Source organism: Clytia hemisphaerica, unplaced genomic scaffold (assembly GCF_902728285.1).
Source record: "Clytia hemisphaerica strain Z4C2 unplaced genomic scaffold, Clytia hemisphaerica genome assembly, whole genome shotgun sequence".
Lineage (NCBI taxonomy): Eukaryota > Metazoa > Cnidaria > Hydrozoa > Leptothecata > Clytiidae > Clytia > Clytia hemisphaerica.
This window is the reverse complement of record NW_027103805.1, coordinates 131453-154515: the sequence shown is the minus strand read 5'-3', so window position 1 is coordinate 154515 and position 23063 is coordinate 131453. Positions and strand designations below refer to the sequence as shown.

The 23063-nt window shown below is 34.8% G+C and overlaps 3 protein-coding genes across 4 annotated transcripts in view; 2 read left to right on the top strand and 1 right to left on the bottom strand.

Moving 5' to 3' along the window:
- LOC136806391 (DNA polymerase zeta catalytic subunit-like) overlaps positions 1-12270 on the bottom strand; it is a 57048-nt gene extending 44778 nt beyond the window's left edge. Inside the window, exons 1-7 of one of the 2 annotated variants that reach the window (XM_067062957.1) lie at positions 11858-12270; positions 11422-11496; positions 10708-10789; positions 10316-10400; positions 10050-10167; positions 7304-7401; positions 6737-6841 (exon numbers count right to left, since the gene is read on the bottom strand). In XM_067062957.1, the coding sequence (XP_066919058.1) occupies positions 6737-6841; positions 7304-7401; positions 10050-10167; positions 10316-10400; positions 10708-10789; positions 11422-11496; positions 11858-12198 (904 nt within the window). In that variant the 5' untranslated portion in view covers positions 12199-12270. The remainder of the gene's footprint in view (positions 1-6736; positions 6842-7303; positions 7402-10049; positions 10168-10315; positions 10401-10707; positions 10790-11421; positions 11497-11857) is intronic. The other variant, XM_067062956.1, reaches the window with a different exon arrangement.
- LOC136806403 (uncharacterized) lies at positions 3573-6247 on the top strand. Its single transcript, XM_067062969.1, has 4 exons — positions 3573-4110; positions 4339-4577; positions 4806-5288; positions 5618-6247. The coding sequence occupies exons 1-4, from the start codon at positions 3573-3575 to the stop codon at positions 6245-6247; spliced, it is 1890 nt and encodes a 629-aa protein (XP_066919070.1).
- A 4822-nt stretch (positions 12271-17092) lies between the features above and the next one.
- LOC136806390 (cilia- and flagella-associated protein 95-like) lies at positions 17093-20541 on the top strand. Its single transcript, XM_067062955.1, has 5 exons — positions 17093-17280; positions 18575-18695; positions 19292-19416; positions 19750-19818; positions 20044-20541. The coding sequence occupies exons 1-5, from the start codon at positions 17195-17197 to the stop codon at positions 20294-20296; spliced, it is 654 nt and encodes a 217-aa protein (XP_066919056.1). The 5' UTR covers positions 17093-17194; the 3' UTR covers positions 20297-20541.
- Positions 20542-23063: the final 2522 nt, after the last annotated feature.

Genomic DNA, 23063 nt, shown 5'->3' with positions numbered 1-23063 from the left:
TAGTGACTGAAACTGAGTTCCATTCGACGATATCAACACATAATCACAACTAGGTGACAACCGAGGTCGAACAAATTCGATATACATGTCAATAATATCTAATACATCTTGTGTAAAAATCAATGTATCGAATAGGTATGTTGCCGAAGTTTTAAATTCAGTTTGATCGACAAAACCTTCATTTTCCTTGGCCTTTTTAATCATGTTAACAGTCAAGTACTGAAAGGTCATTGGTCTCGTACACTTAACTCTGAGAAACAATAAGGTAGTGATAAATCTTGTAGAGAAAACTAAATCACCTTTTGTAACAACACCGTTTTGTCGACAATTTTCTATTACTCCTTTAAATTTTGGTAGGTGAAATGGTACGACCTGCTCCATTTCCTCAATTGTAGCCCAACTGTCTTTTGCCATTAAGGTCTCTAAATCTAAGTTTCGAGTACATTCTACATTCTTTCTCTTTCGGAGGTTCTCTTTTGCTCGCCTTATGTAAACTTCAGTAATGGTAAAACTCCTCAAAGTAGCATCAGACACGCCACTCGCCTTTCTAAAATCTACCATGTCACCAATAGCTTTAACATAGTTCAATGAACCGGAGGAGCTCATCTTCCATGATTCTTCTAAAGTTTTCAAAAAACGATATGATAATGCTTGCTGATCCAAGACAACAATCGACAAAGTCATAAGTAAAATCAATAGAGTCGTCATTATTACCAATAGCCTGCATAAAGTATTTCATTGTTCTTTTACCAACTTGTAGTGCTTCTTTTTGAGTCTTTCCACCACCACAAGAAGTTGTCAACCATTGCATGAAATCAAGGCCGATTCCTTCCTCAAGTGAAAATGAAGGTTTCTTGGCAGTGAATGCTTTTTTCCTATTGGTTGGAACTTCTTCAAACATGTTTTCTTTCTTTACTTCCGGTTGTTGATCAAAGTAAAAGTACCAAGGATGCTTATTATTGATGTGTTTGCGCAATCCTCGAGCACTTTTGTAGTCAGCATGTAAACAATGTTTCAATAACGGACATGGAAACGAACCTTTGTTGTTTGGTCGAATTTCCAGTTTTCTTCTTCCTTGCGCAGCACCCTCTAGAGATTTCCAATCCACAAGTAGATTTCGACTGACCTTCATGGTCAATCTGTTTTTATGATTTCGGAATCATTTGCAGAGTTTTTATAGAGACAACAATCTCACATTATTGATAGGGGGCTAAAACACTGAATTTGATTTGTCAGATCTTAAGAATAAAAAGTTTCTCCTTTGTTCAATGTTCAATTGTGTATTAGTTTACCCCCTGTTCCTTTTAGGCCAATGAAAAATCACCGCCATTTTGTATCCACGTATCAATGTGCTCTCACTTAAATTTGCGCGCTAATGGTTTATGTAATAATTACGCAATAGAACGAAGGCGTTGTTCCCTTTATAGATTGAACAAAATATGCCAGCATTTAGTGGAATAACAAGTTCCATAAAAACACTGAACAAAATGACCACTTTAGTAGAGACTGAAATTGTCTAAATGTAGTGTCCATTTAATTCTTTAAAAAGGAACAGAGAACAAAGCAGTCAATACCAATTTACAATGGAACAAAATGGACTCAAGTTAACAAATTGTTCCATTGATTAACTACAATTGAACAAAATGGTCTTTGGGACCAAATGGTTCTGTAAAATTGTGTTCTCTACGCATTCCCTAAAATGAGGAATATTATAGAAAACAACTACATTAAGGTATATTGTGTAGTCTAAGTAGCCCTAAATAGTTTATCGGTCAGCCGCGCATGCGAGTTATAGAAAAATTAAACCAGGTTCCAACCGGGTTTTAAGAATGGATTGAATACCCTAGAGGTTAAGATAGTTTAGGAAGCGCCAATTTAAAAAAAAATTACGTCATTTTCAAGATTTATTTGTTGACGTCGAAGTAAAACAAAATATTTGACGTCAGTTTATTTTTTCTACGAAAAAGAAAGTCGCTCCACTTTGTTTTTTAATTGGATCGAAAAAAACACTGAGTTCACTCGTGTTTTATTTTGGTGAAAGAATAACTATCAGATTCCAGATTTAATTTCATTGTATTATTGGTGGAATTGTGATTAATAAAATTTTATTGATCTACTATATTTGTAAATTATATTTATTTTGTTTTTTTTGGCCGTGCAATACACACGGAAATTTCAAGATGAGGTCGTTGAACCTTTTGGTTTCTTTGGTCCTCGTTTTGGCATTATCACATTCGGTAGTGCTTATCTCGGCAACAGAGGTAACTTTTCATATCATTTCCCAAAGAAAACAATGTTACTTCTCTCCATCTATGACAAAGACGACACCTTGCACTTAAAATTTAATTTTCTAAACAAAAATCCTTTTACTTTGCAAAATAGTGGGTCGTAGTGAATTTATTTCTATTTTCACTAGGTCAGCGTGTTTCAGACACACTGTTGGCAACCGCCCGCTGAAAATACTGTTGAAAAGAGCTCTCTTTTATTAGCATTAGAAATACACTATTCAGTTCGTCCACTTTTCCACTAGTTATTATTTATTTTCTATTCATAGTTAAACAATGTTTCCTGATCCCGGGGGGGGGGGGCAAAATGGGTGCCGGGTATGTGCGAGCCATAAGGGTACCTTTTCTCATTCCTCGGAAGTCTCTCAAAGGGGTACAAATTCAAAAGTTAGTCTCTGAAAGGGTCCCAAAATCACGAAAATCAAAAATTTCTCTCTCAAAGGGTCACGATTTCCAAACATTTTGACCAAAATTTGGTGAAAATCAAACCAAAATTTGGAAAAAATGGACCAAAATTTAGGAAAAAGTCTCTCAAAGGGTCCCAAAATCACCAAAATTTTGTCTCTCAAAGGGTCGATTTTCGATTTTCGGCTCGGACATACCCGTCACCTCGCAAACCTAGTACCCCCCCCCGGGTTCCTGATATCTCTGGTTACGAAACTACTATTATTATTGTTTCTAAATTTTCTAGGGACAAGTTGCTTTGCCACTGGTATTGAACCATGGTATGTCTAACATCATTGAAGACAATGGTTTTCTTAAAAGTAAGTTTTGTTGATTGTATTTGGTTATTGATAACATGTATCTTAAATTGTTCTCTGAAAATATTTTCGGCTCATTTTTGATAAAAACTTTTCAGTATATTTTGAAATCTCTGACCGTCTCTGCAGCGGAGCATAGCATTTGAAAAAGCTTTTCCCATTTTGAATTTTACCAACAAACAAGAAGTTACCATTTCCGCCAGTGCCTTGATATAAAAAGGGGTTGTAAAGTTTTGGGACATCAGCATCAACAAAGCTCAGCCATAATTTAGCCCTAGAGGTGGAATTTTCAAAATTTAGAGCCCTAGATAGACTTAATAGGCACATATATCTTTCAAAAAGAAGGCAACATTAAAGGAAAAATGCTTTGGTCAACTTACCCGACTATGTTAAAGTATTGACTTTGTTATTAAAGCTAAAATATTTAAAAAAAGGAAGAAAATTCCAAAATAATATCAACCTTGGTAGCTAAGGTAATTTATTCATCAAAATTAACGACGAAATAAATTTTCTCAACTTAGATACCATGGATTTCAGTGGTAGCATCCACGAACACACAAGCTATGTTATTGATGAAGAGATAATGGAATTTCTTGGTGAAACAAACAACGAAGATGATAGTCATGAAAATAATGAACATGATGATGATGACGTCAATGATGACGTAAAATCTGATGACATCATGGATGGAATGGAGAACCACCAAGTGCGGGAATATGAAAAAGAATCAAGCCCTGAGGAACCTCAAGAATGGATGGCAAAAGAGAATACCAGGCAAAAATCTTTGCATAAGATCATTTTGGAGCAAGATGATGGTAACATGTTGAATGACATCAAACAAGAGTTGATTGACGAAAATGAACTCTTCGATCTTTGCCAACAACATTATGAATTATCTGATCAATATTTCACGGATATTGTCGATTCGGATAATGCACTTTATATGAAAACGGAACTTCTCGAGGAGCTGAAGGAAACAATTGAACAGATAATCGATATCTCATCAAATTTATCGACAGCTGATGTAATTTCTTCCTGTGTACTGGTGAACCCACCTCAACAAGGTTTGTTCCAAGTTTAATCTTTTCATGTATATAATTGCCTTTGTGATGATTGCAAATAAGCATCGACGCTCATTTTATATTTCGGAGATATTGGTTCCATTCAAAACTCTCGTTATATATAGGGCGCCAATGATGGGGTAATCAAGTACTAAAGTAAAACGGTACTGTATGTAGTCAACCGAATTGTGACTTGACATCTTTGATTAATTTCGTTTCTTTTACCTCTAGCGATGAATCAAAGTATCACAATGCGAGGCGTGAGAATCGAGGACCCAGAATTCCTCATGTTATACGTCAACTGGACATTGCACGGTGACCAAGTCATGGATGCTAAAGATTTTCACCGAATGCTGGATGAGAAAGAAGAAGACATTAAAACATCTGCAAGACACTTGAAAGAACATTATGTCATTCGTTGGAACTATCTTGTGTCATTGATGAAGGAACAATACGCTCATTTGCGTGAGGTATATCTTTAGAGGCTTTTTCATCATATGCCATTATTCTAAATTTTCATATCATTTCTAAACAAAAAGTTATTGATAACCCAGTTGGATGACGTCATAACGGTGTAAAAACAACAGCATCCACAATAAATGTGAAACTCGTCTTCATTCTATTAGATGCTTTTGAATTATTGGGATGATATTCTGTCATCTAGCATTCTAAATTCTGAGTTGTATTCTTCATCATAGAATCACTGGTTGCAAATGAAATTATTCGACAATTTCTTGGTAAGTACTTTCGAAACGATGAAAACGCGTTATTTCAGAAGTAAGCTACAAATCACCACCAACATGGCAAAGACTCACGTTCAGAGCATCGAAAACGGTGATTATGTGGGCGCGTTTGAACGACAAGAAAGCATAGTCACGGCAATTGACATAATCTCCAACACACCGGTCAATGACCGATACCTCAAATATAAGATGATGAACCAGATCAAAGAGAGCTACTTTTTCTCTGGTGATCATCGTGGCAATTGCTTTCAATACTGTGATGAATGGAACAGACATTTAGAATTGGTCATTGAGGACTCGCCAACTTCCAATAAACATTCTGTTTATACTTGGTTGGACTGGCTCCACACCTTACTGACCATACAGGAATACAAAATCGCTTTCCCAGAGACGGACGAACCAAATTTCCCAAATTTCGAACTCCAAGAAAACAGCGAGGTAAGTGAAATTTCAACTCTGATTTACGTTCGTTACAGAAACGGGTTATCAAAAAATGTTTCCAGTGTTTCTTTATGCCTGTCCACTATAATTTTGAATGACTGGTAAAGACTATCATATGAAACTAAACAGAAAAAAAAACTAAAATCGTAACATTCTCTTTCCGTTGCATTTGCAAAACAATGTTATTAAATACCTTTTGTGTAACTGCATTATTCCCGAAATATGTTGAAGGAATTACATAATGAAATATTAGTTAGAAGCCATTGTATTGGTGTTTCACCTTTATCCAAACAGTCAATCTTTATAATCATTTTCATTATATACAGCCTGATTGTGACAAGGACAAAGCTTCGAACGGTGAAGGTTGCGGGAAGACCGGAAAGAATGGAGAAAGTGAGGAAGAAAGAATGATGAGATTGTTCGGGTTCATCAATGATGAGAAAGAAGATTATCCTTCTCCTAAAGGCGAATACCAGTTACAATCTTTTGACTACAACCAAATCCTGGATGACCAACTTTCCCCAAAGAATGAGTACCAATTGCAATTCCCTGAAATCGACCAAGACCTAGATGAAGGTTACGGTTATCATGATCCCATACTGAAAATTGTACCCAAATCTGATCCAACCGTTAACACAGAGTTTATTGAAATCTTAAAGAGCAACGGATATGATATGGACAATTTCCAAGAAATCAACTCAGAAAATTTACCACAGCGACCATTACAGCCACACCAAAAATCTCTCTTCACCCGATGCTACATCATAATTTGCAATGCTTACAACAACCTCATGCAGAAGCTTAACGATACTTTCAGTTTAGTAATGGTTTACCTAGCTAAGATTGTGGTTGAACGACCTTACATCTTGGTCAACTTGTGTTATATACTGCTTTTCACTTACTGTTTCTACCGCAATGATGACAACTATGTCAAAAAAAATTATATCCGGATTTAAAAACATTCAAAACAAAACATCAAACAAGACCAAAATCTATATAATTATAACTTTTTTTAAAATATACTTCAAGACTTGCCTTTTTTGTTATTTTTAAAATAATATATATCTTCGTAATGTAAACTGTTTTTTTCTTGATTCTTATTTGTAACCTGCATGATTTTAACGCCATTTCTGTTATCCCTAAATTTAACTCTTAAAAATCTGTTTGTCTCGAATTAGCTATTTCGGGTTACACGTCTTTTTATCTTTTGATTAATTAGGATATTTAAGATTGTATTTTTAAGATTATATATTTAAGATTAAAAAGTCACACCTGAGATTGAAGAGCATACGTGGGTGAAATCACAGATTTTCACCTAATTGGAAAATACCAAGGATATTATTCTCTAATGGAGTCGATTTCTACGTTTCACCCTGTTTCATGATTGATCATTTTTCAAAGGTATTTTGAGCAGTATCCGACCTTAACATTAACTTAAAACTTACATCCAGAGCTTGGCATCTCAATGAAAGATGATTCATTATTCAATCGTCGTCGTTGTTTTTCGTCGTTCCAAATGGATTGCAAGCCAGGGTTAAAACCATTGTTGTCTAGAAAGTGTGAAAGACCTTGCTCTTTAGTTTTAGAAGTAAGTTTCAAAGAGGGATTGAATGAAATATCCTCGGATACCTTCAGTTCACCATTAAATTTCTAATTTAATTCTACAGTACTTGATAATCTTAACTAGACACACAGAGAGACTAGAGAGGCTAAACCTGTCCAAGAAAAGGGCATAGACCACATGCCTTAAGCATGAGAACCACAGCGCATAACAAGACACACAAACAAAATTCCCAATAATAATAAACAGTAAATTTTTGTCAGCTTAATTGTACTCTTATTTCAGAAATTTCAGATTTAAACATTCTCAATTATGTTTTTAATACACTTGGTCTGTCCTTAAAAGACTTGAAATAATTATTCTTACCAAATTTTGGGTTTAAGAAAAATAGTCATGTTCTAGGAAAATTTATCTCATAAAAAACCTGAACAACTCGAAGGAGCTACTTTACCTTTTGTGCCTTCAATGTTGAGTATATGATTTCCAAGGGCATCACATTCTAATTGACAACAACTCTGTTTCGTTATATCTCCTGGTAGGATGCTTGTGCTAGAAAAAATAATCGTTTCTTTAAGCTCAAAGGATTTATAAAAGATAAAACTGCACGTTTTTTAATTATAAAACAAGAAGCCCGTTGGGCGTGAAGGCCCAGCGAAGTAACGTGTTGAAAACGAGCGTGCAAAACAGCAAATGCATGACCCCGTTGACATGGATCAAAGTGAAGACAGGAAAAAAAAATTCAAAATCACCGCGGTACTTCTCGAATGGTCTCCTACCAACCGGGCCTACACAGGCGCAGGTTCAACTTTCCAATAAAATTCTAGCCTGTGTATCCAGACTCAAAATTTCAGAAAAAAAAATCTTACTTATCTGGTGTAACTAAAAATGTCGGGTACAGTTTGTTTGATACTGCCTGTGAGTGAACCCTTGTTGACAGACTATCAAAACCCAGGCAGACACACATAATTAACTTACCATATAACCTCTTTTACAAACTCAAAAAACTTTCAAAACTACTTTAAACTACATCAAAACATCAGCCACATCAGGCCACGTTTAAAAAAGGCTCCTTTCCATTTTGTTTAGAAATGAACCTGTGTTTTCATTTTCATTTGTTCATCTTTTTTCACAAGGTCAGCTTTTTCCATAAATTATGCGCGCCCAAAGAAAAATATAAAAAAATCCCCCGAATATTCTGCTTAGTGAGTGATGGGCGCTTTTTAACGAATTAGGTGCACTCACATATGCAGGGAGAAATATCCCTGCAGGCATGTTAGTTGGACCGGACCGTAAACAAAAAAAATGATCTTTAAAGAACTAGACGATAAAATAGTTTTTACGGTCTGCATATCCAAGCTAATAAAATTCATGTGGTTAATGTGAGTTAACAGTTAATGCGAAAATCCAGAAATGACCATTTTCACTGTTCATGCCTTGCAACCATGAGAAATGTTCAATCTAGTTTGAATTTACCCATGAGCTGCATTTTAGTGCCATTAACAGATTCCAGAATCAGTTTATATACTTTGAATAATTACCATCAACTGCTCCAACTTGGGACTATCTGAAAAAACATGGGACGGCAATTCGGCCACCATTTCACCGTACTTCCAAAGTCATTTGATTTGAGTTAAGGAAAGGCGTATTTAAAAATACACGATTTCTCTTTCGATTTTACAGTAAGTGAAAATACAGACCAGATATGCAACAGTCCCATGTTTCGACCAATCGTCCCAAGTTAGAGACGGTTGACGGTATGTGAGTCGAGTTTGAAAAATCAAGCCACCGACTGTTTAATGCGACAGATCCAGAATTGACCATTTTATTTAATGTGTAGAATCATGAAAAAATTCCCAATCTTGTTAAAGTTTACACATGAGCTGCATTTTAGTCTCCGCTAACATATTCCAATAATCAGATTTGAAATAATTCTGTGTCGAGTTTGAAAAATCAAGCCACCGCACCAATCGTCAAACGAGACGACAGATCCAGAAATAACCATTTTCACGCGTAGCCTCATGGAAAAAGTACCAATATTGTTCCAATTTACACATGAGCTCCATTTTAGTGTCCATTACCAAATTCCAGAATCAGTTTACTTTTAATAATCATGTGTTGAGTTTGAAAATCATACCACGTCCCACCACAGCGCACAGCCACTGACCGTTGTTAGCGACAGATCCAGAAGTGACTGTTTTCTTGTGTAGCATAAAGTAAAAAGTTCCATTCTTATTCAAATTTACACATGAGCTGCATTTCAGTTTATTTATTTCTATATCAGAAGCCATTATTTCCTAAAAATAAAGTCTTTTCGAAAGCAATAAACTAAAAATAAAAGTGATTTAAGGTAGAATTTTCACTCATAAAACTTTATGAAAACTTGAGCAAAGACTATAAGATATGGCAGAATGTTGAAAAAGGTTTATAAAAGAAAATCATTACAAAATATCTTTGGTTTGAAAGTCTCTTGACCACTAAAGCAAAGAAAATGTTCAAGAAAGTATGAATCAACCTCCTCGCTTCGACCGCCATCTTGTTTTGTTTTGAAATTTGTTTTTGAAGGAGCGCGAAATCACAAAATATATCTTTTATAGCCAGTATCCGACTTTAGCAACCTTTTCCCTCTCCAAACGGCAAAATTAAAAAGTGTGTTACTATGGTTTCAAGCGCCGTTTCTACCAAAACGGACGGACAGACAGCGGAAGGACGGAAAGTTGCAAATGAAAGGCCCTATCGCTAGCGCTGGGCCAATGATGTTTTTCCATTTCATGAAAGATATTCTTAATTTTTTTGGGGAAGATATTCCTAAAATATTCTTTACGGTATTCTTAGGTTTGGAGCCAAATTCATCTTAAATTTCAAAGAATACCTCAAGCAAAAATATGTGAAAGTTTTGAGCATTGCTGCAAATTACAGGTATAATGATGCTTCAAATATACATATTGATAAAGGCTCAGTTGCCAAATTTGATGCTGGTGATATTAGCATATTTTCAATTTTTTGGACAACTTGACAACTTGGACAATCTCATAGAGTACATTCCTCTTAAAAAGTGTGTATAATGAAGCACACCCCTCTGATAAAACTTATAATTATCCAAAACATTTGAAATGAAATGATTTTGGTTTTTGAAATGGCATCAGTTATGAAGCTGTTATTACATATCTGGCAAATCTTAGGTTAAGTACTACACATACCTTGGCACAGTATCACTATTAAAAATATCATAGTTTGTTTGTGATACTTTGGGTGAAGGAGAGGTGCAGAATGAAGTTGTTGGACTTCTCAATCCTCGGAAAGTGGTGTTCATGTCCCCTGCAAAGAAAAATAACAAGAGAGTGCCTGAAAGATTGATATGAATTAAAAGCATGGCATTGATGATTGACTTCATGTCAAAAAGTCAAAAATTGTTTGATGCAAGGAGGTTTTTAAACTGAGCTTGATCATTGCTTTATAATCAAACCTTGTGGCATTGGGAGTGGTAGCCGGAACATGGCGTTTGACAGATTGATGAGGTTCATTCCTTGCAAGTTGTAATCTATGAAAAACTAAAAAGAAATCTAATTGCAATTTATTACCAGTTTTAGTTATTTTGTCCCCCTTTTATGCATCTACAAAATGTATGTTAAGCAAAAGTAAAATTTTGGTTCCTTTTACTGGATACTAGATAAATTCGATATTTTACATGGATAGTCTTTTGATTGGTTTCACAGGGTTAACAGCCAACCGGATTAGCTATCTTACAACTGATCGGAACATTGGAAGGAGTGACGCCTTGACCATCATTCCACGATTAAATTACCAATGAAACAAATATAAAGCCTGGTATAAAAATGTTTGAATTATAACACCAACCTGCAGTAGAAAAGGTATGTGTGTTTCGAAAGGTTGGAAGAACTGATTCAGCACTGATGCATTTACCAATAATTCACTGACTCTGAAAAGAAGATTTAATTTCAGAATTTGTAACAGATATTATAAAACCTTTTGTATATATTATTAGGCTGGACTTAAAAAATTGTTGGTTTGCCGTCACCCGACCGACCCTACCTTGAAACCTGCCGACCGAAAAAATTTTATTGCCATTTTAAAGAAGATTTTTTTTCCTTCAAAAACTTCAAACAATAAAAAATCAAAACTCGTATCTTGTTTGTCTCGAGCATAAGAATCGTAAATTCCCTGCTAGCACTTCTGTTTTTTATTCAAAATTACTTAAATGTAAACAAACTGTTAACCCTTCCATGGACGAAAATTTCATAAATCGCCAAAATAAAAAAAAATTCCGACCGACCGACCCACCTCCAAAATCTAGGGTCGGGTGACGGCAAACAAACAATTTTTTAAGCCCAGCCTTATTTATTAACATTTATAAGACTGAGTGACGGAAGAACTTATTCTCTGTAATTTAAATCAAAAACTGTATCAAACTTGTCTATCAGATGAAATACATAGGCTGTGGTATGAACACTGGGGCAAGAATCCTTCATGATATTCTTGCCATAAGGGGAAATTTTTTCAAAAAAACCTGAAAAAACTTTATATAATATTATTTTGAGATGAGAAACTTACTTTGTGATCAATCCAGGGTTGAAGAGATAAACCCTTAGAAATATTTTGGTCTTATGATGGTACCCATAAAATGGTCTATGAATAAAAGATAGAATAAAATATAACATTGCACTGTATAAAGCTTTGAAACTCCTTTTAAAAAGTATTGAAACCAATAAAGGCTAAGGGTAAAATCTCGACCCAGATTACCTCTCTTTGAAATGTGACAGACATTTCAGATGAGTTTATAATAGCTTCTTTCTTGGATTTCAGCATATTTTCTATAAAAGGCCAATTAATTAAGACAATGTAGAGAAAAATTTAATGTTTTTTAGAGCTTTTTTTCTGAACCAAAAACTAGAAAACGTTACTTTCCATTCTTTCCATTCATCAAACAAAGCTGAGAGAGGCATAAAAAATACTACACTCAATACAATGTATAAAATTTGACACTTACATCTTGTGAACGATTTCATAGGCATACACATATTCCTGCTGATTTGAAGCAGCTTTCCCAAGTGCCAAATGTATTGCTATGTCCAAACTAGATGCAAATTTCTTCCCAAACTCAACTGGTAGTATTTCATCTTCAGGGACCAACACATAGAAATATGGAAAAATGTTATGGACATGTAAACATGCCTTTTGTCCTTGGGGTGTGGTACCAAATATCCTGATCACTGGTACTTTGTAAACATCACGTTGTCGACATTTTGAATAGGATACATCTATGTTTGCTTTTGGTTTTGCAATGTAGTAATCAGCATCAATGATGCGAAGTGAAAACTTTGAAGGCATATCTTTATAATTTTGTATTGATAAACATTTTCCTGAAGGGAAACTGTATATACTATACTGGATGCGCCACAAGAAAGTTTCTCTCTTTGAAATTGTTTTTTGGAGTTTTATAAATTTTAAAAGCTTGAAATAATCCTTTTCCATTAAAAATAAGAAAAAAAAGCAATACACCTTTTCCTAGTTAGGATGTCATGTTGAATAATTAAAATCTCCAGTAATAAATTATAAAACAATGACACATCTCAACCCCCTTTGGTTCCCCTAGGGAGGACTGCTTGTGTTTAACAAGATTACATCCAGTTTCTTTGCTTCAGCGATTAAAAATTATAATTACTGTAATGGTCAAAGTGAACTTTCATTACTTTATCATTGTTATTGTATTGTTATTAGAAAGTAAAATTTCAATTTCATATCATAAGCGGCAGACACTTTGTAAGAAAAATAGTTTAAAATATCAGGGGATGTCAACCAAACCTTATCGAACTGATTTTCTTAATCAAACTAATCAAGCGATACGTGTTCGATAACCGAACTGAATCAAACAGTAATCAAACTTTATGCAAAAATATATTGATTAGTCTGATTAAAAAAATGGTTCGATGTACATGTTCAAGTAGTTGGGCAAGTGTTCAAGTAGTTTGATGCGAGTTCGATTAGTTCTATGAGTGTTCGAGTAGTTTGGTGATTGTTAGATATACACTTGCTTAAAAAAAATTGGTTCATAGCCTTTGATCGGACGTTCTTCTTATCAAGGATTATTCAATATCGTCGTCCAAGTCAAAGTGCAAATAAACCAGGTTTCCAGACTGAGAATCTTGGTGTTTTCCCTGAATCATTTGGCTATTTTTTTCGGGTACAGACGAGAAATGGCACAAAAAAAAAGCAAGAAGCTCACTGAATGGCAGTTAGGAAAACCATCCAGGATCCTGCCATTCTTAAGCTAGCAAAAACTAAATGACACTTGTCAGTTAGTCACACTAGGAAATCAAGCTTTCAGAAAAAACAACATAAGTCATCTACAGGATGTATTTGCATCAACAAGGATGAGAGTTACCTGAATCAAGTTCAATTTCCCAAGACAGCGCTTCGATTGTTAAGGCCTTGTTTATACGCTAAAGTAAAAATAATTCCGCTCATGTAAATGGGTCAGTGTTTGAAGTCTGGCGGTGCGCGGATCTAGGTAGGTGGGTTCTGTCTCCCTCGTAGATCTTTTTCTTGGGAAGTTGATCTTCAAATTAGTTTTCAAGGTTGGCTTGGCTCAAATTTTTTCATTTATGGCTCAAATTCTAGGTAATTTCTCATATAGTTTTTGAAGGTATTTTAATAATTTCTATAAAAAGCGCCGGGTTATTTTTTCATGAATCCCTTTAGAAGTTTTGCGGTGAATTTTTTGTCTGCAAGTCAAGTAAACGATATAGCGCTTTTTCAGCGTTAATCTTTGATGCACATTTCGCAGGGACGCTAGTATGACTAACTGCTTGTAAACTTAAGTTTCTTACCATTTTCCATCGAAAAAACCTATCCCCCCTAAAAAAAAGATAAAAAATGTGCTGAATAATTTGAAACAGTTTGGTCAATCATTGCTGAAAGTTTGATAAAGTTTCTCATACTGGGTACACAAAAAAATTGTCAGCCAATTAACTGCACAGCGTGCTTATACTACCGTGAGATCGGGTAACTTGCATCAGTGGAGGCTAACATGCATAGCCCTTAAATGAAAGACCTGGCTGGTCAGTAAAATACAAAGTTAAATCAAAACGAAAATGGTAGAGTAAAGCTGCGAGCGGAGCTGCGTAGTTGTATTTAAATGACCAACCAGGTCATTCATTTGAGGGCTATACATGTTGCATGTTAGCCTCCACTGATGCAAGTTACCCAATCTCACGGTACTATACTATGTTTTCTACATCGTCTAGGCTAAAAAAGTGCGGAAAGACTCGAACAAAGGTTTTAATGAGTGTTGTTATGATTTTTTTGGTTGCCAGGCGGTGTCTATCGAACGAATCGAAAGCCGAATCAATTGAACGCAATTGAACACAATCGAATAATTGCAATTTGATTGTCGAACGCAATCGAATCACAATCGAATATTACCTAGGATTTGCCATTCGATTGCTTACGATTACGTTCAATTGTATTCGATTATTTTCGATTACGTTTGATTGGTTTAGATTTTATTCGCTTTTTGTACGATACTTTAGCGCTCGGCCGGCCACGCAAAAAAGCTCTAATGGAGTGATCCAATTTAATTTAATTGCAATCAAACTCATCGAACGTTATCGTAATCGAACGAAATCGAATATTAATCGAATGTAATTGACAATCAATCAAACCAATGGAACATAGTCAACTATTAATTGAACCAATCTAACCTTACTCGAACGCAATCGAACACAATCAAATATTACCCAGGAATTGGCCGTTCGATTGAGATTCGATTACGTTCGACAATCGAATCGCAATTATTCGATTGCGTTCTCAATTACGTTCGATTCGTTCGATTTCGATTTTTGTTCGATTGGCACCGTCTGGTCATTGCGGCTGCGTACAGGAACTCACCAAATGTTCCTAACTGAATGGTACAGCTGTCTATCAGTACGGCATTTCACCCGGATCGGGGGACATCACCCGATCTGTGACATCAGGTGTTCCACAAGGTACTGTTCTGGGCCCACTGCTTTTCTTAGTATACATCAACGATATGCCCCATGTAACAAGCTCTAAACTTGCACTTTTTGCAGATGATTCTTATCTGTATCGCCCAATATCATCCAGTGCTGATGCAGAGGAGCTACAAAAAGACCTATCCAATCTAACAAAATGGGAAAACGATTGGCAGATGGAATTCCACCCAGACAAATGTAAGATCCTAACCGTCACTAACAAAAGACTCACTGTTGTAGAATCCTACAACATACACAATATCAACCTTGAACTGGTAGAGAAGGCTAAATACCTAGGAGTCACTCTAACTAAACGTCTTACTTGGAACTCTCACATTAATAATGTATGTGCAAAAGCCAACGCTGTTCGATTCTTCCTGCAAAGAAACCTTGTTAAAAGCAACTCCGAAACTCGCTTAAAGTGTTACAAAATCTTTATTCGCCCAATCTTAGAATATGCAAGCACAGTTTGGGACCCTTCCAATAATAATGCTCTACGAGATAAAATCGAAATGGTCCAACGAAAATCGCTGCGATGGATTTATAACTCCTGGGATTATGATGTCAGCCCCACATTACTAAGAATCAAATCTAAATTAAAGTCACTTGAGGATCGTAGGTCAATTGCCAAACTAAAGATGTTGCATTCCATTTATCACAGGACGAAAGAAATAGATCCAGAAAATATCCCAAAACGTCAACGCTGCTCTACCTTACGATTCATCCAACCACACGGCAGAATACAAGTATATAGCTCATCATTCTTTCCAAGTTCAATTTGCTTATGGAACCGTCTACCTGATGATATTGTAAATATTGTAGAATGTGATAAATTTGAAGAGAAATTATTATCCCTAAATTTTAACGAATTTTAAGAGTTACTTTATTTATAGCCAAATTTAGGTCTTTTTCTTTCTTGTTTGAAATACTTTTAGTTTTTCTTGCCACGCATCGTTCTGTGCGTCTCTTTTCTAATCCTTATTCTTTAGTCATAAATCTTAATCCTCTGATTTTTAGAACGAAGTTTTTACTAATACCAAGTTGTATATTTTTTATAAATATATATTTTATTTTATACCTTTTTCATATAATCTATACTTATTTATAGTATGCCTATAACAATTCATATCTTTAGTTAAATCCCGAGAAATCACATTCAGCCTCAATATACTACTAGACTTCTCGAATCTGCCTAAATCTAGCTCTTTTTGATCTTAGTCTTTTGATTTTAGACTTTTTAATTATTGAATAAAGCATATTTTATTTATTTATTTATTATTCATTTACTACTTTTTATTCAATTTAATATTATTATATATATTTTTTTTTTTTTTTTTTTTTTTTTTTTTTTTATTGAATTGTACACTATATATAGTTGTTTTATAATCTGTAAATTACTTAATATTTTTTCATTTATTTATTTTTTGTTCCATTAGCGAAAATAACTTGTAAAAAGTTCATGCTAATAAAGAAATAGAAATAGAAATAGATCGAACTACGTCGCTCATTCTGGGTACGCGCGTCTCTCGATCGAGGGACGGTGTAGTCCGTGAAAATTTTAGTTTGAACGCTCATTCGAGGGCAAATTTTTCAGAGATTACCTTCATGCAGATTTCATTGGCCATCATCCAGAATGAGCGACGTAGTTCGATTGGGTGACGTCCCCCGATCCGGGTAAAATGCCGTACTGTTCTAACTTTTACCAAATTTAGTTTTTTGACTACTATATGGGGTCAAAGTTATTTTGATATCCAGGCCAAATTCTAGAAAGACAACCCAGCGTCCGCACGAGTTCAAAAAGGGCACTTTTTCTGCTGTTTTTCATCTCATTAAGTCGGCAGGTCTGGGTGGGGGAGGCGCAGGTAGACTTTCTATCAACTGTTGTACAACAACAACGATGAACGACTGTGGGACTTTATTACTATAGTCACCAAAAAAAGGATTCCCAGAAAGACAGAAAGAATCATGATGTAAAATAGCATCGGTGTAACAGTACTGAAAAGCCTAAAAAGCATGAATTTTATAATTAAAACTTGCCTGCCTTTGCCCATCATTCAACACCTTTTATGATTTTTTTCCACTTTCAATTTCAAATTTCTTGCTCTGTACCACTATTGATGCGATAACAAAAATTTGAGTACCACGATCCAGTTGGCCTCGTTCTCAAATCGAATGTTTCTACTAGAGACGCACATGTAATCAAACATGGGGCGCTAAAATATAAACATTGGAATTTATCAAAACATTTTTTTTCTCAGTTCGGTCTATAGACCTCGAAGTAAAGCAGGTACTTTTGACAGCCTTTCTTGGACTGATTTGAGGAGGAGAAAAAAATGGCAAAAAGATATGAGCCGAAAGGTTCTCTTTCGCTTCGGTCAGATCATATGGACTATGGAAGAGCTACACTCGTTTCAAACTGGTAATTTTTAAGTTTGAATTGTTGATTTAAACCATCTTAACTTTATCTTCCTTTGTTTTCAGAAGCATTCGGCGAGCCATTTTTAGGAAATATCTGCTGTTCCTTTGCTAGGGGGTTTGTAGGGGTTCGAAATACCGTTTTCCCGTCAAAATCTTTGCTGAATCCCGAAATCCCGAAAATTGAAATAAATAATAACACCGTCACACCGGTTTGTACAGGTTCAAATACCGGCATAATGAATAAAAAAAAAGGCCAAATACTGTCACCGTCTGATTTTAAAATAGCGTTTTCCTGTCTTTTTTTTCCGTCAAATCCTGTATAATAGGTACCGTACTAAAAAAGGGCCAATCCCGTCACATCGTATAAGTACAACCCCCCCTTTTCTAGGAGGTGGTTTTTTATGAAAAATTGAGCAACAGGTCTCATTTTCTAGGAGGGTCAATTTACTTCAAAACATCTGTTGTTCTATAGACCTTTTTTTAAAGAGGCGACCCTGTTGAATAATTAAGGAGTCCAGCATAAAAACAATGATACAGACATGCATAATTACTGTATCATGCATATTGTAATAATTATGTATGGCTATATATCATTGTTTTTCTGCTGGACTACATAATTATTCAACAGGGTGGTCTCTTTAAAAAAAGGTCTATTACAGGAGATACGGCCATCAGTGATCAGCAGATAGCATTTTCTAGGTAATGACGTCATCCGTGAACAGCAGATAGGTTTTTCTAGGCAATAACTTTATACAGTAATGAATATTTTATTAATCTGCTGTTTCATTTTGTTATTTTCATGAGACAGAGTATATACAAAACTGTAGGGATATTTTTAAAGAACAGCAGATCATATTTTCTAGACATTGAGTTAAAGGGGTACAAACCCATGAACACAGATCAATTTTTTGAGACAGGGATATAAGCCCAAGAACAGCAGATCAAATCTTTTGAGACAGTAAGACAGGTGTGCAGACAAAGAACAGCAGATCAAATTTTCTATTGGACAGGGTACAAAACTAGGGTCTCAGGAATCGAAGAACAGCAGTATGTGAATTTCTAGGAATAGGATTTTTCCAGCATTGAGAACAGCAGATCAAAATTTCTAGGTTGAATATACGTGAACAGCAGATATTCAAAAAAAGGTCGTTGCTGGATGCTTGTGTGTTTTCTTTGTCCCTTGCATCTTTTGCAGCAACTAGATATGATTTAGACTATATTTAAACTACTCTGGTCACTGGTGATCAACGATGACTTATTTGAAGCACTAACTAATCCCTTTTTTCTTCTTCAAGGCACAAGGCAAGAGAAGCTGAACCAAAAGATCACGATGTCCATGGGTCTAAAAAATTTAATTCTAAAAATAGAAAATTACACCAGTCAACATATGATCGAATATTGAATATCACTGATGGCGTAAGTATATTTAAATTTTGCCAAAATTTTAAGATATTAGCCTAGCCAGCTGTTTTCTATCAACTTGATAATTTGAGATGTGGTTCCTGCTTAAAACAAAAAAAAACTTGTTAGGAAGGGCCCCAGCAGTTCATATCAATTCTTTTGTGTACAGTAGCGATGTGATTCCAAAATTTTTTGGATAGATTTTGTGATCAAGATTTTGGCGTGATTTTAATTTATTTTTTGAGTATAATAATTATGAAGCAAAAATTTGAGACATAACCATATGTGTGATTTATGCTATTTATGGGTAGTTTGTATGCTCTTATAATTTGTAAAACATGAATATCTGAGCTTTGGAATATACAATAGATTTGATACTTGATTTGAAGGTTTTGCTTGGGGCAATTTAAGGAATCAGTGGTCAAAAGATCTTTCACCATTTTGATGCATTGTATCCATAAATTCTGATTATTTTATAGGAGAGGAATTTCTAGGCCACCCATGCTAGATTCAGTATATCTCTAATATTGTGTTAGGGTCAACCCCTCTGCAGATTCTTGGTTGCTTTGAAAGTTTAAGATAAAATGTTATTCTTTTCTTGCCTTTTTAAGACATTGCCATCATCTACCATGCACGATTACATGAATCAAATCAATTTACGAAAAGATTTTCAAGAGCGAAAAACAAAGCAATCAATGATCGACATGTCAACATTTCATCATGCAGAAAAGACAAGGTATTACAGTAACCCAACTCTAAGATCTTCAAGGGACTAATATTTTTCTTCAAATTAGAGAAAAATCCGAATTATAGAGAGCATTTTAAACTATTGAGGGAGCAATGTTTTAGTTCGAGTTACAGAAAGATTCTAATTATAGAGTTGACTATGTATTACTTATCATCTAGCATTCGAAAACAGAATTTCTAGAGCTTCTTTCAAGTAGATTTTTAAGATGAAGATGTCTCCCAATGATATTTTATTCACTTTTTAATCAATATCAGCTTTATTTTGTTGAACCTGGTTAAAACTTATTTTTCTTGTGAATATACAGTACTTAAATTGTTTTAGGCTTGCACATGCACCCGAAAGAGGTTTTGGTAGTATTTTACCAAGACACCCACACGATCATGATAAAAGGTAAAAATGACCTACATTTCGTTCCCTTTTGAAAATGAGAATTTGTGAAATAAAACTTCAACAACTTTATAGTAGGCTTATGGGTGGAAAACGAATATCGCATCGGTTTATTTCGCATTAACGTTTTGAAATACTATAGATTTTATTTCATGACCACAATCTCACCTCACACGATTTCGCATTCCGATTTAATTATCATTATATGATTTAATTTTCTTTGTCTAGATACCTTGACACAACGTACGGAGTTGATTACCGCGATACATATCCTTACGTAGATACAAATCAAGCTTCTCCATTACCTGAAAAAGATCTCTCTCCAGCGTACAAGAAATGTCATTCACAATTCACTGATGTCGATGATTATAGACGTCATGGTCGAAACACGTGGCAAAATGATCGCGGCGTGTACGCTAATAGTGAACTCAAAAAGGAGGTTTTCAAACCCACCGACACAATACCTGAACGTCTTTTATAGTAGGTAGTGCTTTTACATTGTTTTCTATATTTTAGTAATATTTGAATTACCTAAATCTTTAACTTTTCAATGGATAACTAGTCAAAAGACAGAAAATTTATTTCCCTATTTGACTTCAAATCAGTCTTTGGAAATATAGAAAACATCAAGGAAACAAACTTTTGACTTATAATATCTTGACTTTATCAAATCAAATTGTTTGAAACCTTATTTTGAATGAAGTACATGAAGGTGCATTTGATAACGGAATAGTTTTATTGGTATTAGATTTTTACAATTTACCTTTATTTGTCGGTTTTAAATGATCATCGGATTACTTTGAGAATCCACACTTAAGCATCCAATGTTGTTAATTTCCCTTAATATCATTTTAAACTCTATTCCGTTTTCCATGCACTGCAAACTTGTCTAGTTATCTCCTGCGCTGATTTATGTAATTTTCTTAATTTCTTGCATAGATTTTTAAATTGTGTATCCGAAATAATTTATATACGAAATATATTATCTACATTTTATAAACAATTTGATGTCATCTTTTTCCTTCATTTTCGCTGTATTCCAACTCGTCTAAGATTTGTTATAGTGAAAAAGACAAAGACCCACTGTAGTCGGGCGAGGCAAGGAGATATTTCAGTCCCAAACCAACAACAAAATAAGTTTCAATTTATCCAATTTCTTCGAGTGTATAAAGCAAAACTGCACAAAACATTTAAGAAAGCAAATCATTGTACAAATAGTGGAGTCAGTTAGGTGTCAGATAGGTAACAATTGTGCAAATCATGACAAAATCGTGAAATTTTGCACAGTGGTCCAGGATGGTCTATAGATGAAAATTTTAAGGGGAGACAAGTGTCAAATGTCACCTGTCACTCCCTGTCAGCATTTGTTGACAAACAAATATGTCACTCCAAAACATGTCATATTATATACCATTGGAAAGATAATTGAAAACTGAACAACTTTTTTGCTTACACTAAATTCCGAAAATGTACTCAAGAAGAGTAAAATCAAAATAAAGTTGGAGAAATGACGTCATCGTTTGAAATAAAATTTTGTCAAAACCGAAAGTGTTTTAAACTCCTACATATTATATATCATTAGAAAGATAATTAAAATCTGAAGAATTTTCTTGCTTACAAAAAGTACTGAAAATATACTCAATAAGAGTAAAAATAAAAATAAGTTTTGAGTTTTGAGTTTTTAGTTTTTGTTTAAAAGTCTTACTGACAAAGACTTCCCTATTAGGCTGGTGCGAAGTGTATAGTCTAAAGTTTGCACTACTTTTGCTATCACAATTTCATGGGAATTAGTCAAATTACGCTGACATGTCTTGGTCAATTTTTTTCTTCAAAAGAATTTGCTTTGAATGAGGTGCTCCATTCACCTAAGAATTTCTTTCGCATCCAGGCTTTTTGCAGTAGCGTGTTGACTTGACCAAGACTGGTGAAGAAAATAGGAAAAATATTGTTTTTTTTCTCTTAATGAGAGCGGGGGGAGTACAGTAAATTGTTTCAGATATTTTTTCTCTTTTTGACTCAAAAATTTGCTATTTTGAACAAGAAAGGAAATTTTGAAAATACGGTTAAAAACTGCCAGAGCCTTAAGAAAGGTTAGTACCCCAATTTGAACAGACAACACCATGATTTGTCAAACTTTAGCCCCTGACCCCGACTGTCCATGATAGAGAAAGTTTCTCAACATAAGCAAATAGTCTTACTCTTCAATCAGTAAGTGAATTTACTTTTATGTAAAAAATGTACTCCTTTTTTTACAAACTTCTCTGAAAAACTGCACCAAATTCTCAGTTTTGCAACTTTTTCGACTGAAGCAGCTAGGAGGTTAAGGCTTAAAGTATGGTATTTTTAGCCGACTGGAGTATACTTACCTGCATAATATACTACTGACATTTTTATATTCTGTGATTCAGACTAACTGCTAGTTTGCAATATCTTCAAGTCTTTTCCTGCAAAATATGCTTTTCTTTCGCTATTTTTCATCAACTATCTAACAAAAATCTTTGAAATCAAGATAAGATTCATAAGTGACGAAATTTCATTGCGCCAATTAATCTTTACTCTCCCTCAACAAATGTTTGTCAATTTTACTATTGGGAGTTCTAAGGCTGACGATGTCCTGATAGTGCTTTTAGACTTAGTCAGTAATTTAATTACACCCCCTTCTCACAGACATGTTATGATATTTTTCAGCCAATGGGCTTTAAAAAAAGGGACTGAAACTCGATGGGGATCGATATTTCCTTGCTTTTTATGGCTGGGAGCTGCTTGGAGACGATATTGGGCCAATTTTTCCACCGGGTCTGCGAGAACGGGGTGTAGAATTAGTTGCAATAGTATTGTAGCTACCGGGGGACTAGGTTTGCGAGGTAAAGGGTATGTCTGAGCCAAAGTTGAACTCGTTGAACTCTTTGAGAGACTGATTTCGACGTTTTTGCGACCCTTTAAAGATTATTTTCCATATTTAGCTCAGATGACCAGATTTTAAGACCCTTTGAGGGACTTAATTTTTTATATTTCGTAAGTTTGGGACCCCTTCAGAGAACCAATTTCTAACTTATCGTTTTTTTGTACCCCTTTTAGAGACTTTCGAGAAGGGATCCTTATGGCTCACACATACCCGATATCCATTTCGCCCAAGTAGTAATTTGAGGCGACTTTGCAAAATATCTAATTGTAAATAAAGTTGTAAATGAGGCTTAGTTAAAGCACCTTATCCAAACATTATGTTGGTATTTCAAAAGATACGAGGT

Coding starts and splice junctions, on each gene's coding strand:
- LOC136806403 (XM_067062969.1), top strand. CDS start 3,573: ATGGATTTCAGTGGTAGCATCCACGAACACACAAGCTATGTTATTGAT. Junction 4,111..4,338: donor GGTGAACCCACCTCAACAAG/GTTTGTTCCAAG, acceptor TTTTACCTCTAG/CGATGAATCAAAGTATCACA. Junction 5,289..5,617: donor AACTCCAAGAAAACAGCGAG/GTAAGTGAAATT, acceptor CATTATATACAG/CCTGATTGTGACAAGGACAA.
- LOC136806390 (XM_067062955.1), top strand. CDS start 17,195: ATGGCAAAAAGATATGAGCCGAAAGGTTCTCTTTCGCTTCGGTCAGAT. Junction 19,417..19,749: donor CATCATGCAGAAAAGACAAG/GTATTACAGTAA, acceptor AAATTGTTTTAG/GCTTGCACATGCACCCGAAA. Junction 19,819..20,043: donor CCACACGATCATGATAAAAG/GTAAAAATGACC, acceptor TTCTTTGTCTAG/ATACCTTGACACAACGTACG.